We start from the raw sequence: 16,751 nt of genomic DNA, 5'->3' as shown, positions 1-16,751 counted from the left end.
AACCCCATCGATCGTGGCGTCAACCCACTGCACCGAACCCTGCACAGCTTACTAATCTCAAACATAACTCATCCGCAATCTCGCCCAACCCGAGAATATCACTTCGCCGCAGCTTCAAGCCTCCAACCCATCCAACTTCTTCCCTCTCAACCATCACATCACACCCACGACCAAATTCTACCTACCAACCATGGCCCTCGTCGCCTACTCCGACTCCGAAGCCTCGGACTCAGAGCCCGAAACCACCGTCCCTCAACCCCAACAAGCCCCGAAGAAACCCACCACTACTACCGCAACCACCACCACCAACAACACCAGCAACAACAACAAACTCGTCGACCGCACCAACCCCCGCAAAATCCGCGTCGCATTACCAGACATCAAACCCGAACACAACGATGACACCGATAACCCGCGCAAGAAACCCAAACTAGGCGGCAGCGGCGGCGGTGCATTCTCCGGCTTCAATTCATTCCTACCTGCGCCGAAGAAAACCACAACTACTACCGCCAGCAACAGCGCAACGGAGAAAAAAGCGCCCGCGCGCAAGATATTCAGCTTGAAGACGGGCGCAGCGCCGGGGTTCGATCGCGAGGCGGATGCGGAGATGCGGAATGAGCGGGCGTTTGGGGCGTTAGGCGGTAATGGAGATGAGGATGAGACGATACCCAAGGCGGGGAGTATGAGGGATCAGGAACTGGATTTTGGGAATGAGGACAAGAATGGGGGAGGAGAGGAGGTTGTACCGCAGATGAAAAAGCCAGAGGAGGTCAAGTTGAAGGGAAACCCGATGATGTTCAAGCCCTTGTCTGTGGGGAGAGCGTCGCAACAGAAGAAGAGGAAGGCTGTATCGGATCTCATGCCCGCTGCTGCGGCTGTACGGAGGAAGGAGGATGGGCCGACGGCAGCTTCGTCTACATCTGCATCTGCATCTACATCTACGCCTGCGGCGGCGGCGGCGGCGGCGGCGGCTGCTGCTGCTGCTGCTGCTGCACCACCACCAAAACCCAAAATCAGCCTCTTCTCCCTCTCCGCCGATAACGACGACAACTCTACACCTACCACCACCGCCACCACCACAGGAACAACCTACGAACCCCTAGTCTACGCCCCCCTCAACTCCGCTCCCGCCGGGCCCTCCCCCGCCCCTGAAGATACCACCACCACAGCACAGCAACCCACATACCAAACCGCCACGTCCGACAACAACAACAACACACTCAGCACCATCGCCGACGACCTCAACCTCTCAAAAGCGCAACGGCGCCAACTCTTCGGCCGCAACGCGCCGGAATCCGTGGCGGCCAGTTCCCGCGTCCTGCACTTCAACACGGACCAGGAGTACGTTACGAACCAGGAGCTGGCGCATACGGAGCTGGCAGCGCAGCAACATAACCCTGTCAGGGCGATTGCGCCGGGTAAACATACGCTGCAGCAGTTGGTTAATGCGGCGAGTACGCAGCGTGAGGCGTTGGAGGAGAGCTTTGCTGCTGGGAGGAGGAATAAGAAGGAGGCGGGGGCGAGGTATGGGTGGTGATTACTTTCATAGGGTATGGGTGTGTGTATAGTGTTGCGTATGTAGTGTAGTGAAGTTGGTGGTGGGGTGGGGGTTGCATGGACGGAGTTTATGATTGTATGGAGTTTGTTGATGGTAGTACTGCTTTGGATACTAGAATAGTAGTTGATATAGCCAGATAATCCTATGAGATGGTGGAACTACCAATCATAACCGGGAAGTTAAGGAAATAGATGCAATAAATGAAATATTCTAGATACACTAAAGGCCGTATATACATCTAAACCATTATAAAACAGAACATGCTAACTTTTATCTAATCAAACAACAAATCAATAAATCAAGACGACACATCCACCACCTCAGCAAACCATTGCTTCAACGCCGTGGCCAAAACAGCCGGTAACTCCCTGACATCTCTAACAACAAGGTAATAAGGGAACGGGAAACCCTCTAGATATCTCTTCATCCTCAACTTCATCTCTCCACTACCATCATCTTCAAAGCTCGCCTGACTCAGATCCAAGATCGAGCTACCCTTAACAGCATCCACAATGATAAACACAATCATAATGCGCTCCTCCTGCGCCTGGCGCACCAGCCGTTGAATAGTCTCGTGGTCTTCACAGATACCATCGGAGATAATCAGCTCCAGCTGCCAGAGGTCCGCGTTTCCACTACCGGGTGACTGCTTCCAGCGGGCCTCGCGGAAGAGGGCGATGGAGTCGGCGATGAGCTTGCGCACGTTCGTGCCGGTTTGCTGGTAGCTGAAGTGTTGGAAGACTTGGGTGCCGGCCTCGGAGGAGAAGGGCTTGCCGAACTCGTGGGCGACGCGGACGTGGTCTTCGTTGCCGAAGCCGAGGACACAGAGATCGCCGGCTTCTAGCATGCTGAGACTCTTGGCTACCAGAGCGAGGGTTTCGAAGGCGAGTTGGCCGCTGCCGCTTTCGAGCATGGACTTGCTGTCGTCAACGGCGAGCATGATTTGATAGTTGCGCTTCGAGGGGATGGAGCGGCGCATCCAGATCTTGTCGCGCTTGTATTGGGAGGCGATGTAGGGGATGATGCGCTTGATGTTGAGACGTTTTCCGGTGCGGAAGTCGCCGCGTAGCTTGGTGGCTAGTGTAGGAGCGAGGATGAGGCGGAGTTGTTCGGTCAGGGAGAGGGAGAGGTCGGTGGTAGCTGATTCGTAGTAGGACCAGAGACGTTGGGCCTCGTCGCGGGGGGTCAGGGGAGGGAGGTTGGAAGAGAGGTGGATGGCAGCGAGATGGGCGTCGACTTCATCCAGCTCCTCGTTCAGTTCTTGTTGACCGGTAGTGTCCGTGGTCCGTTCCTGGGTGTGGGTGTTGCCAGGAATCATGGCACCGGCCATCTGTGACTCGGAGGGAAGACCCTGATCCAGCTGCATTTCGTCCTCGAGCTTGTTGTCTGGGAGCTGCTGTTGGTCGTCGTCTGTGACATCCGGTAGCACGTCGTTGCCTTCGGGTTTGACGTCCGACTCGACTCCCTTGTTCTGGTCCAGAGCCTTCGCCTGTTCTTCACTGGCTTGACCCAGAGCTTGGGTGTCTGCCACGTCGTCTTGATCGCGGAGATGTTCAAAGTCAGCGTCGGCCATGTCGGCGTCCTGGGGCATGGGCTCCTCAGTCTCGCCCTCTTCTTGTTTGGAGGATTCCATGATCTCCTTCTGGCGGCGGTGCCATTGTTCGAGAACGTCACCCAGCTTCTTGAACGCCTGTAGTTGAGGGTCGTCTGGGTTTGCATCATTCGCGCCACCCTCTTCTTGGTGCCTTTGGTTCTCGTCACCCTCTTGGGCTGCACCGGTCTGCTGCTCCTTCTGGTCGGAAGGATCAGTTGAGCCGTTCTCCTGCTGTGCGTTACCAGACGCGCCCTTCTCTTGGTTCTGATCTTGATCAGCCCCAAGGCCACCATTGACCGCTTCACTAGGAGCCACTTCCTCTCCAGCCATCTCGTTCTCGTCGCGCTGGGCCAGGAAGTCCTCTTTTTCCTCTTCAGCCTCCTCACCGGCTTCGTCCGCCTCGTCATTGCCCTCGCCTTCATTGGTCTCGGCGGCCTCCTCGTCCGGCATGCCCTCTTCCGTCTGCTCGGGCTCCTGTTCCTCGGCGCCTTCTCCTTCCTCCATGGCCTCATCCTCGCCAACATCCTTGCCGTCCATTTGCTGCTCATTATTCTCCTCAAGAGGGGGGAGATCGTCATCCATGCCGTCAAGGCCATCGTCACTCTCATTCTCTTCTTCGCCCTTCTCTTCGCCGTCGAGTTGCATTTCGTCCGGAAGGTCCAGGGCCTCTTCTTCCTTCGCCTGAGGATCGGTCACATCCATATCCTCACGTCCCACGGCTTCGCCTTCATCATCAGGCTTATCTTCACCTTCCTCATCTTCTTCTTCCTCCTCGTTCTCGTCCACCTCACCCTGCTCGCCTTCCTGAGCCTTCTCCTTCTCCTTCTCCTGTTTCTTCTCCTCTGCCGCCGTCTGTTCGTCGGACTCGGCCTGACCCTTGCCTTCGTTGGTCTCGGTCTCCTTCTGCTTGTCGTCGTGCTCACCGTCCCACATCTTTTCATCAACTGCCGTAGCATCGAGATCATCAACACTGCCGACTTCCTCGTCAATGTCGCCATCTTCCTCTTCGTCGCCGCTTTCATTGTCTTCCTCGTCGCCTTCTTTCCGCTCGCCTTCTTCGCCCTGCATTTCCTCATTGTCCATGTTCACTGCGTCTTCTGAGTTTTCGAGGTCCTCGGTAGACTCGCCCTTTTGCTCCTGGGCAAGCTCCGACAGATCCTCGTCATCTCCAACATCTTTGCTGATGTCTTCAGCACCCTCACCCTCTCCCAGGCCAGTGCCGCTCTCGAGCTTGCCGGATTTGCTCTCCTCCGTAGATGCTTCTGCGGGACTGCAGAAGCCTTCGGAGGCGATTTGAGCGAAACACTTGGTGAGAATGTAGGACATTTTGCAAGTCTCCCGGTGTACAACCAAGTAGCGATCCACAACATCTTTGCTGATATGGAAGTACTTGTGCATAATAGGCAGCAAGCTCGCCACAAGTGCGACCGCAAATGGAATGCCAGAACCTGAGCCAGCCTGGATGTGCTGCAATTGATCAAGAACAGATTCAAGCGAGGATTTGATGCCAGAGATATGAAGGGCCTTCAAAGATTTGACGAAGAACTCGTCACTCCGCGCCAGAGAACCAGGATTGGCAAGCGAGGAAGGAATCTCCTTCAATTTCTGGAGGCTGACAAGGATTCTGTCAACGGCTGCAATGAGACCCGCATCGAATTTCTCGAGGGATACGGTGGTCTCATCAAGTTCACAGTCGGGAGACATCAAGTTGACCTTCACCCAAGGAACTATTTGGCCAAGCACAAAGGTTAGGTCAGGACGTTCTTCAGCCCATCTTGTGAGGTTGCTGCTCAATTGCTCAAGGGATGCAGAAGCCTCCTGGACAGTGTCCCTGTACAATTGCGAGGAGACACCGTGTGGCAGCTGAGGAAGATTACCCAGAGAAGTCTTCAACCGATCTAATGTGCCCTTCCAAGTCTGCAGGCCGTCCAAGATATTTCTCGAATCAATGCCAGAGAACTTGGCGTGCAGACCAATAACAGTGGCGGCAAGTCCAAGTACAGGCGTCAGCCATGCCACTGCCCTCGTTACCTCGACTCTCTCAATCGGGAACTGTGGGTGATCCTTGGAAATAGAAGAGCAGCCAGAATTCCAAAGATTCGAAACCTTCAAAAGAGTCGACTGTAACGCTGTCAGATCAGTAAGCGCTGGTGAGATCGACGCTCTCTGCTTCCGGGCGAGGAACAACAAGTGTTCGATAGACCCAGAACTCCTGGATACTTCGACATTGCTGAGATCTTCCGCATAATTGTGTGCTGCCACACGAACGCGAGGAAGCAAGTCCAAGAACCTATGGTAGTACAAGTCCGAACTCTTTACCAGCTGCGACAGCACAGAGTCAGCTTCCAAGGCCGGGCTCGAGGCAAGGATTTGTGCAATAGATGCCTGAGTTTCAATCAAGCTGGTACTCGCGCTACGCTTCACTCCCATATCCATGAGGCGTCGCAAGGTATCCGCGTAGAAACGACGCTTCTGGACCTTGAGATGCTGGACATCATCTGTATTCTCCTCGGTGAGAGTCTTCGGCGTCCGCGACTTGAACTCCTGGATACTCTCGATGACATACTTGACAAAGCTGTCGAGATCTTCTGCGACGTCAAACTCGGCGGGAATCGAGGAATACAGTTGCATCATGCTGCTAGCAGTCGCATCAGGGTTCTTGAATCGCGGGGGTCTATCGGTCCAGACTCCTTCCTTCTGGCACATTGCGAGTGCTTCAGGGAACACGCGTGAGGCTATGACAACATCGTTTTGGGGAACTCCGCTGTCATCGTTATTATCCGGCATGTCCTGTTCCACAATGGGTCGCGCCGATTGCCCCAGGGCTTCCCGGTATTTGCGGACCAGCTTAAACAACTTGGTGTGTGACCGGCGTGCACTTTCTTTGAGTGCGACGATATTGGTATCTTTCCAGCTAGCCAGCTGAATCTGCTCCTTGATATCCTTCTCGAGGGCTGCCCGCTTCTCCACCAGTTGCTTGTGCACAATAGGCTCGAATTGCTTGTAGCGCACAATGAAGTTGTCCAAAGCAGAGATAAGCTGTTTCAAAGCCGGCATATCCTGGACATAGAGCAAGAGCAGAGACTGGAAATTCTTGACAAGTTGAAGGCGCTCACTGTACTGTCCCAGGGTCGTCGAGTTGAAGAACTGCTCCAACGTAGCAGTAATCTCCTGCACGTGCTCGCTCATCTCCATCTGACCGGACTCTGCAATTTGCATGGGGGCCCGAATGATAGCCTCATAGGCGATGAACCACCATGAGCCTACATCCTGGGTGCATTTTTCGTTCTCGATGTCCAGAAGTTTCGCCCACGTTGATAGCTCAAGTCGTCGCCAGCTGATGATCAATGCGGTGATCTCCTCATACACAGACGCAGCCGAATATTCTCTGCTCGCTACGAGCTGCCATTCATGAACAAGTGCATGAAGCTTTTCAACCTTGGTAATGAACTTGGCAACAGGCTCAGTATGTTTGAATTGGAGAATCTCTCTGCAACACTGGACGACGTCCTCCAACACAGCATGGTCGGGCCAGGCCTTCTGAATCTGAGTGAACCGAGCCTTCGTTGACAAAGTCAAGGTCACCAGCTTCTTTGCTTCGGCTATGTTCGCATCCACATAGAAGTTATATTTGGCTGCCGGCTGATTCTGGCCTGTGTTGATGGAGTCTTCCAGAAGCAAGAGGACACCTGAGAGCTGATCCTTAGGATCCACATTCGGTACGGTGAGAGTGTCCTCTGACCACTTAGATCCCAGTAACAGGGAAGCTTGCTTGACGTACGTTGACAAAGCTTCCTCGCGATCTTCCGACTGGAACAGTTTCGCATGCAATGATGCAAGCCTGATCGAGATAGCCTTCGGATCGTAGCGAGCCGGGCCTTGGCCTTCTTCCTCCTCTGCATCTTGATCATAGGTGGGAAACAGCTGACGTAGTTCATTTTCATCGACCTCCTCGCTATCCTCCCAAGAGCCCTTGTAGTGGTAGAACTCGGACTTCCTTGCCTCATCTTCTTGATCTTCGCGCAACTTGGTTTTCCATAGAGCGTGGAACTGCTCGAAAAGGCGGCGCAGAGTATCACGCCCAGCCTGAGTACGAATAACTCCCGGGTCTGCATTCTCAGCCAATCTCAACGAGGACAGTTCATGGAACCACAGATCCGTGTTGACGGTCGAGCTGGTTTCCGATCTAAGCTCTGAAATAGGATGGATCATTCCTCCGAGGAAGGGCGTAGACTCCTTAACAGCCTTCAGTATCTGAAGGTCATTTGATTCGCCAGATGAGGTTGAAGAAAGGTAGAGACCCATGTCCAGAACCTGAAGGAAGCGGACAACAGGTGTCGTAATGTCATCGTAGGAGCGGTAGTTTGTACTGAGGCGGTGGCTGAGCTGGCGAACATTATCACGCAGCAAACCAAGCATCCTCTGCTTTTCGCCCTGATTTTCAGTGGCAGAAACAATTTGCTCGGGGTGCCTTTCAAGCACCGACTTCACCAGGCTTGAAAACTCCCCATGGAGAAGATTCACCTCGGAAATCGGAGGTCTGCTGACAGAAGATGGAGGTGGTGCCGAACCAAGGTCGTGCAGTTCCTTCTGCAAGAGTTCAACCCGTATGTTGGAAGTCTGGCCAGAGAAGCCAACCTCGAAGGAAGTGATAGCTTCAGCCTTTGCCGTAAGTTCCGACGAGCGTTGCGCGTGTCGCTTCCTCTGCACAACCAAGCCCAATGAAGGATCAAAAGGTTTATCTGGGACAAAGAGGCGCAGGAAGATGACAGCCAGTTGAACGATTGCGGCTCCAGTGCTTTCTACCGGAGCTTCGCCAGCTTGTGCATCGGCTGCAAGAGAGGCAACCAGCCTGGGAAGGTCCTCTCTTACGAATCGCCTGAAATAGTGTTCTTTAGGCAAGTTCGCTGCCGCGCGAAGTTCTTGAACCGCCGGACCAGCATATCGACCAGTCTCTTCGACTGCACGAAGAATGCTAGCCAACGCCTCCAAAGACTGAGACTCAAGGAACTCTCTGTGCACGAAGACAAGCTCCAGTGTGAGCCTTGCCAGGACCTGCCGTAGAACCTTGAATTGGTCCAAACCAATCTCTCGGGTCGTCAGAGTCAACGCCTGAGAAAGAGTCTTCTTCTCTACCTCCAATGCATTCATCTGGCCCAAACTCGTAGAGCCAACGAAAGCCAATCTCTCCAGTAGCGATAGTGATATTGTGCCGCTAATGGCCGATCCGAACACAGAGGGATTTTCGGATCCTGAGAATAAGGAAATCTTGTGAAGGAGGTTAGGTATGGGACTCTGGAAACTCGACCCGTCCAAGGGCCGTGCAGCACGGCTGGCAAGTAAAGGCAGGATAGCTCGCACAACCTGGTCATCACCAGCCTGACCCTTGCATAACGAAGCGATATCGTTGTACTGGCACAAAGTCTCAAAGCTAGTCGAGAAATAGGGGCGCAGTGTTGGATCGGCGTCTTGAACGCAAGCTGCCAATTCGGCGACCGTTTGCCGGAGGACCTGTAATCCATTAGTATCAAATGCAAATTAAGCAGCAAAATGTGGAATAACATACTTGTGTGGGATATCCTTCGTCAGAACCGTTCCGGAGAATAGCTTCCTGGCCGGCAATGAGAGAGTTGCGCACCTGGCTCAATTGAGCCAAGTCCAGATGAGTTTTCGTCGCAACCTGGGTAAACTCTGAGGCAACGCTCTCCAATTCGAGCAGCGACGTCAGTTGGCTTTGCGTTGAAGGGGTTGCCGGTCTCCATGACTCCCAAAGCCGTTGCATGCTTAGGCCTGTGGTCAACGCCCAATTCTCTTGGAACCGATCAAGGGCTTGGGAGAACGCGAAAGCAAGCTGCTTCAATGGCGCCCACGTGTCTACCAGCGAAGCGCACAATTCCTTGCCAATCTGTAGATAGATTTGGAATTCGCCCTGGTCCAGGTCATGGGCAGCTGTCATTGCGAGTACATCTTTGATGAAGTCGATGATAGCTCGGAGAGCCCGCACCATTTCGGGGGCCTGAAGAACGTCATGGTCAAGGTTCTGAATGAAATCGTACATGGCTTGGCCGCAGTCAGATAGGAACGGGCCAACCGGCTGCGTTGTATCTTTCATCAAAGAGGGTATCCTTCCAGAAGCCAATGACCGCTGGAGGCGACTCATTTGACTTGGCTTGAGCTGTTTCCCTAATTCGTCGGCTTGCAGCAAGTCTTGTCTAAGGCGGTGTAGGTCAAGCTTGTATTCTTGCAGGTAGGCCAATATCATGAGCCACACCAAAGGCACATCTTGGTGCAGGATGGAAGCCAACGGTTCGTTTACCAGAGGGTGAAGAGGCTGCAGCCTTCCTTGAATAGCAAAAGAAGCACGGCCAAGCATGACTTCCTTCTTGGTGCTCTCGAAAGGTTTGCTTGACGAGTTATCATGTATGGCAGAAACATATCGATCTAAGGCCAAAGAGAAGGGCTCTCTCGCGATGTCTGAGCCGTAATGCGGCGTGAGCTTGAGTGCCCGCTGAAGATATGACAGGTCTGAGAATGAAAGATGGTCGAGGCACACTTCATGGAGGTTGTCGGTATTGCCCTCGCTAGGCAAGGACAAATCCATTTCCCAGACCGACCGAAGGCGATACAAAGAAGATTGATGGGTGTATGCAGGCATCGACGTGGCGATATTATCGTTGTTATCCTGAGACAAGAAGCATATCTCAACACATCGGTTCCGCATGGCTCGAGACAGCTCACCATGGCGAGGGTCCATCGTCAGGAACAGTCTGAAATTAGGGTGAGGCCTGATGATGCGGGCATTTCCATCCTCAGTGCGTTGCTCGTTCAGGATGAGAGCTCCGTTTGGCTCTGTAAGAGAGTTCAGCCTATCCAGAACCGATGGGTTGCAGAGATTGGCGTTGTCGAGAACAACCCACTGTCCATGTTGAACGGCTTGTGTTAATACTCCCTCGGTCCACTCAAATCCCACCTTCATGCTATCAGACTGCTTAGTGACTGTCAGCAAATGCTGAGCATGGTTGAAAAGCTTCTCCAGTGCATCATGGGGCCATGATTGACAGAGAGTCTGTAGTGACGAGCATACAGCATCTAACTGGACATCTGGACTTTGCAGTTGCTCGTAAAGTGCCAGGAAAGCGGGAGCAGCAGCCGCCAAATCCTTGCCTGCATAGGCAGAGATAACATGGCGTCGGAGGAAGACCGTGATTTGTTGCACAAGAGATGAAATTTCTCTCCTGTAGTCGATCTGCTCAAATCCACCAACCAAGTCCATCGTATCGGTATCCGCGCTCAATGCTAGCTCGACTAGACTAGCACCATTCAGGGCAGCAAGCTTCCTAATAAGAGTCGTTTTGCCACAGCCAGATGAGCCCACCAGAATACTAGGCCAAGACTGCTCTATGCACAGCATGAGTGACTCTAGGACGGGAAGGTCTCCTGGAAGTATTCTCATTTGAGGGCTGGCTGTCTCCTGCAACAGCAAGTCTCGCTGCATGATCCCAAGTCCGACTTGTATGTACTCCGTTGTCAGGTTGTGGTAGTAGCTCTTGGCATGCGCCGAAGCGTCACTGAAAACCGTCTTGTACAACTTGGAGACCAACTGCCGATCTTCCTCGCTTCTAAACCGCTGGGAGATGATAACTTCCAGGAAGCTCTGGGTAGGAATTTGCAAGCTGCCACGGTCTGCCAACTGGAGCCATCTTTGAATGTCTCGCAGGTTAACCTCCCAAGGGCCGCCGATAGCGCCTAACCGTCGCTCCTGGATAGCTTTGTTGAGGAGAGACACGAACTCAACTAGTCCTTCGGTTTGATGAGCAGGACTGCCCGGGAAAAGCTTGGCGCAAATCCTCTTCAAATCAGTATCTGTGAAGCTGTCGGCATAGACCACGGTAAATCGGTTGACAAAAGAAGCAGGAAGACCCTTTCTACCGCCACCTTGATGATGAGGGTTTTGCGCGGCGAAGAGAACAAAGTTGGGATGTCTCTTAAAAGTTTGGTCAAGCTCGGCGACATATACCATTTGACGGTGATCCAAGCAAGCATTAAGACCCTCAAGGACCGACTGCGAAGCCAAATTCATCTCATCCAACAGGACCCAGTCACCGCGTTGCATTGCCTGTAGAAATGGCGCGTCTCGCCAGGCAAATTGGCCGACGTCACCACCTTCGACAGGGACGTCTGAGCCGAAAAGATCAGTCAGATCCGTCTGCTCTGAAAGGTTAATACGTGTAAGCGGTTTTCCAAGGGCTCTCGCAAGCGCTGTGACGAGCGTTGTTTTTCCAACACCTGGACTACCCTCAAGCAGAATAGGCTTGGGCAGCTGTAAGCCTCTAGCGATGCGCACAGAGTTAGCAATCGTAGTGGGCGCGTCCATGATGAATTCGGGATCAGGCATTGAGTCGCTGTTCATCGGCAAGCAGAATGGCCCAACACGCAGAGATGAGCCTTCGATATCGACGCTTGATCTCTGTCGATAGATCGCCGATGCATCGACATCAAAGATCTCACGTAGTTTGTCAAGACATAACTGACGGTTGCCATCGAGATTATGCAACGCTGTTGCAAGCATAGCTGCAGGGTTCGCACCCAAAGTGTCTATGAAAACCATAGCTGCACCTTGAACGATGGAAAAGAGTGTGTCCGAGCTTTGGCATTTGTTGACAAAGTCAACCCAAGCAAGAAGGTCACGCAGAGAGAGGGATGAAGTGGAGGAGTTTTGGAACACTCCCTTGAACCATTTTGCAAACTGTAGCATTCCCTTGGGTAATTGCTCTGTGCCCAAGTCCAGCTTCCTCTGTAGAATCGGTAGAATGTCCTCGTCTTCAGACAGTTGGGGCGCCCAGATCTCGGTCATTCGATTCCGAAGAGCTGCCGAGAGTTCGCGCTTTCCATAGTCACCACCAGGATTCATTGTAGATAGAAACTGGAATCCTTCATCGGCAACCACCATAGAATCTATCGGGCCCTTTTCTGCAAGCAATATCGAACGATGGGGCTCGAGAACACTGTTCAATCTTTCCAAGACAGAATCGTCTGCCAGAGAAATTTCATCCAGCAGGAAAAATTGGCCAGTCTTCATTGCAGTTATCAAACTTCCATCAGACCACTCGAATAGAGCGTTTAAGCGAGCCACGTTTCTCTCAATGCGCGAGACCAATTCGGCATCAGAAGATTGCAGTTGGTCTGCGTTCAAAGCACCAAAGGCTTGCTTCAGTTCCTCGAGAGATCCTGAATGTGCGTTCTCCGGGAAAAGGCTTTGCAAGTCACTGAGCAATTGGCTCTCAATTGCTGCCCTGTTTCTTACGGGTCGTTGAGCTCCTATCAGGTCTCCCGTCTCGAGATTAACGTGGGCATTGACAATCAATAGTTCCTTCTTGTAAATCTCTGCAACTGCCTGGCAAAGCTGGGTCTTTCCGCATCCAGTTTCACCAACAAGCAGAGTGGGCTCATTGTTCTCAATCGCAGTGGCAACGAGTACGAAAAGCCTCCTCATTGCCTTCGTCCACACAACGCCAGGGGCCAACTGAGCAAGATGGGGGGCACGCTTTTCCATCTCAGAGGAACTGTAAATAAGGTCCTCGTCGATCTTGACCCTCATCACTTCTTCAATCACGCCCTTCACGGCAGCTCTTTCGTGTGGATTTCGGACCCGCTCCGCGAGGAGCATGAAACCATTAATCGCCAATTGCTCCCGATCATCTGCTCGGCGCAGCGCCCATCGGAAAAGATCACGCAGGGTAGCAAAACTATTCTTCTGTTCAAACAGCCTGTTTGCCTGGCGTAACAAGGACAGCTTCCGGTACACAGAGACGATTCTAGTGCAGAAAGAGGGGGCGATTTGAGACCGCTCTTTCAAAATGTATTCCAACTCGCTCTCAGGTATGTCATCAAAGTGCAACTCCAAGAATCGGTTTCGGAAGGCACGCGACAAAACCTTGCGACCACCGTAGAGGCCGGCAGGGTTTTGGGTCGCAAAGAGCATGAAGTTGGGATGAGGGTGCACTACTTCCTGCGTCTCGGGGATGAAAAGTTCCCGGTTGTCATCAAGTAGTCGGTTCATTGCTTCCAGTACGTCAGAAGGAGCCAGGTTCAGTTCATCCAAAACAATCCAGTATCCGTTTCTGAGCGCCTCGACAAGGACACCTTCTTGGTAACGTAGTGTCCCGTCATCACTGGAGACATATGTTCCCAGATATTCTTGAAGATCGGTATGCTCATGGTTGTTGATACGAACAAACTTGTTTCCTGATACCTTGGCAAGATATTCAATCATACTCGTCTTTCCTGCAGAGGTCGGGCCTTGGAGCAAAACAGGGAATCGCCGGGTGGAGCTAGCTCTCACCAAGTTCTTCAAGTTCTTTTCGATGAAAGGCGTAATGATATAGTGAGGCTGCTCTTCGGGGGTTAGGTGACCACGGCGCATCCAATAATGCTTGAATTGGACATAGTCATTGCCGTCAGTTGGTGGTCGTGGCGTCTGATTCAGAAGACCTCTGGCATTCTTGACATTGCTGAATAAATGTCTCTCGAGAAGTGGTGCTAGCAACCTCTCCGAATCTTGGCTGAGCACAGTCAGGAAGCTCATAGAAAAGCCTTCATACATTGCTCGACGCAGCCCATATACGTGAGCATGATCAGCAACATAAATTAGAGCTCGGACGAGCGTTCTAATACTGAAATGGGGGCGCTGTCCAGCACCATCAGTGAGTTTGTTTTCGGTGCTGAGCTTCTTGGTCTCCATGTAAAGTTGAGCTAGATCGGGGACGGCTCTGGAATCCGTCATAGCCAAGTCACCAAGGTATTTGTGGATCAAGGCCAGAAGATCATCCAAATCACTGTCCGGCGACTGGACATAGAATTCAGTGAACCGAGACCGGAGACCAGGGGGCAGATCCTTCTTCCCTGCGTCTGTTGCAGGGTTCATCGCGCCGAAGATGCGGAATTCAGGATGTCCAAAGACTCGTTCCACATCACCAGCCTCAGAAAGTAATACGGATGGAGATCCCTCACTTCCATGGTGCAGAAGACTGGCAATATTCTCGAGCGTGTCAGGCGATGCCAGGTTAACTTCATCAAGAAGAACCCACTCCCCGTTCCGCAGGGCCCGAACAATTTTACCTTGAACAAAAGCAAATGCGAACTTGGCATCACCTTGTGACACTTGAGACTCGAAATCATTCAACTGTGCCGAAAACCTTTCCCATCTCTGCCGCAAGAACTGATACTTTGGTGAATCCAGTTTTCTCTTCTTCGTCGGTTGCTCCTCGGCACCCGGGGTACCGCCGCTTGATTTGAAGACGCCGTCAGCCAAGCGAACGGCTTCATGCCACAAGTTGACTAGGCGTACCCAGTTTCCTGAAGCAACGCTTTTCCCGACAGACTGGAGGAACTTTTGATTCTTCTTGGCAGAAAACGTCAATTCAAACAAGGACACGAACTCATCATGCATGGGCACAGCCATAGTCCGGATATTCACAGGTTTGAAACCTCCCAGGAGATCAGAGCTTTCACTCTGTTGTGACAAGTTCACAACTGTCAGCTTCTGACGCATCAAGGTAGCCAGCTGCTGAATCACAGTCGTTTTACCAATACCAGTTTCTCCAACAAGGAGGACAGGTTCTGCCATCTGGATAGCAGCCGCGACCTGTTCCATTAGACCTAAAGCAGCCCTTGTGGAGGCAAAACGAGACGAAGCAGCAGCAGCCTTTGATGCCGAACCTCCCGGGACCTTGATCTTGCGACAAACTTCCCTTCCAAGGGTTATGCTGTTTCCCTGGTCTGAATACGTCGGCGTGCGTTCGTGCAGACAAAATCGTGCCCGTTGCGGTGAAATCTGAAGAGCCTCAGAAACAACCAAAGCAAGGGTGTCTGCTGTATTCTTCTCAGGAATATACTTCAAGAAGACATCGACAAAATCCAGGAAGATCTCGTCCTCGGCACCCTCCGGCGTCGCTTCGTAGCCAGTCTTAGCACCAAGGCGTTGCAGCCGCCTGTGCATCCGGCTGCAAAGCTTGATAAGATCACGTAGTCCTGGCGTACGTCCTTGGGAGCTTTTAATTGCAAGACTGCCATGGAAGGAAGCACAAAGCCTTTGGTAGACATCCATGATTGTCCGAACCCGGGACTCAAGCAGAGGGAACTTCTGCGTGATTACCTCACGAACTTCGTCTATGGTCAAAGAATCGATTTGTACTCTCTGCCACAGCCTGCTGCCCAGGATATTGGTGCTTGGGGCAATTTCTTCGCCGGCAATGTTGTAAGACGATTTCATGGTCGCAATGATCTTGAAACCTTCGGCGCACTTGATCCTTTCCCTTCTACTAGCGATGGTCAACTCTCCTCTTTCGATGATTGGCAGGATAAGTCCGATGACTTCAGAAGGGGCACGGTCCAGATCCTCAATCAAAATCCAGCGGCCCTCTCTTGCAGCCTTGGTGAGGACACCAGGCTGCCACGAGAACGATCCCGTGGCAGGAGATGTAGAGTACATTCCGAGAAGACTCTTCGCATCAGTCTGCTCGTTCAAGTGTAGTGTAACCATCGATTCAGACTGACCCATTGTCGCTGCAACATCGTTAATCAATGTGGTCTTTCCGGAGTTGGGCAAGCCGATCAAGAGTAAAGGCTCAGGAGCGATTAAGGCTGCCGCGATCTTCCGCAAGTTACCCACAGCTGTAGGCGTTCTCACAATTGAGGACGGCGGAGGTGATGTGCCCTGCTGGCGGGGTATGAGCACACCACAGACCTCAGCGGTTCGAGTGGTGAAGTAGTCTCTCAATGCCTCGATTTGTGACAGGCTCTCCGAAGCAGACCTGGAAGATCTTGCAAGTTGGACTTGCTTCTCCAGGACATTCCACCGGCGTTCCTCCCACAACCCGAGGCAGCGGTAGTCGATGGTGATACCTTCCCATTCCCCCTCAATAATGTTGTCTGCAAATTTTGCCCTGATTATATCCTCCGTCGCAGCATCGGCTGCCCTCATATACATAGCAAAGCATCGAATCGCCAGATAACTCACGGACGGGTCTCCGTGTCGGAACAGGGTCTGGAGTTGTGATGGCGATACGGCTTTCGAGAAGGTCTCTGTGTCGTAGGAAAGAAGTCGGAAAATCGCTATCAATAGGGCTCGGAGGGTGGCATCATTCATTTGAGAAAGCGTTAGCTCATCGGACGTAGCCAAAGCCGACAGAGGTCCAGCCCGAGACATGGCATATTGGCTTGCAAAGGAACGCAGATATGGCGCGAGCGGAAGTATGCGCGAAAATGCGGATAGAACATCGGTTTGATCGACCTGGGACTCCGACAGAAGCCAACGGGCTGCCAGGTCCACGAAGATCGGTTCGTACAGGCAAAAGAAGCTTTCCGTGCATCTTTGCCTCAACGCGCCCACCGCAAGCGCATTCAGGTACTGAGTCCCCGATGCGGTGCGAATGAGTTCCGCAATCTCATTCGGGAGCTGTTGAAACAGCTGGGACTCGTTAAGAGTCCCCTCGTAGGAGGGTCTAGCATTCATGCTGAGCCCTGCCGCCAAAGGAACTCTGGATGATGAGAGGGGAAAGAAGAAGAGGCACGCCAATTGCTTGCACTTTTTTTTTCTTT

General features: G+C 52.5%; 2 protein-coding genes across 2 annotated transcripts; one reads left to right on the top strand and one right to left on the bottom strand.

The window, feature by feature from the left end:
• The first annotated feature begins 106 nt into the window (after positions 1 to 106).
• On the top strand, positions 107 to 1,756 carry BO88DRAFT_400368 (PRCC domain-containing protein). The gene has a single exon (XM_025705547.1). The coding sequence runs from the start codon at positions 191 to 193 to the stop codon at positions 1,535 to 1,537; it is 1,347 nt and encodes a 448-aa protein (XP_025568480.1). The 5' UTR covers positions 107 to 190; the 3' UTR covers positions 1,538 to 1,756.
• Positions 1,748 to 16,665, bottom strand: BO88DRAFT_460313 (AAA family ATPase midasin; the record flags this gene model as incomplete). Its single annotated transcript, XM_025711109.1, has 2 exons — positions 1,748 to 8,663; positions 8,719 to 16,665. 2 exons carry the CDS (start codon positions 16,663 to 16,665, stop codon positions 1,857 to 1,859), a joined length of 14,754 nt encoding a protein of 4,917 aa, XP_025568479.1. The 3' UTR covers positions 1,748 to 1,856.
• Positions 16,666 to 16,751: the final 86 nt, after the last annotated feature.

This window comes from Aspergillus vadensis, assembly GCF_003184925.1.
Source record: "Aspergillus vadensis CBS 113365 unplaced genomic scaffold BO88scaffold_1, whole genome shotgun sequence".
NCBI lineage: Eukaryota > Fungi > Ascomycota > Eurotiomycetes > Eurotiales > Aspergillaceae > Aspergillus > Aspergillus vadensis.
The sequence above is the reverse complement of the archived record's forward strand: the minus strand, read 5'-3'. Positions and strand labels throughout refer to the sequence as shown.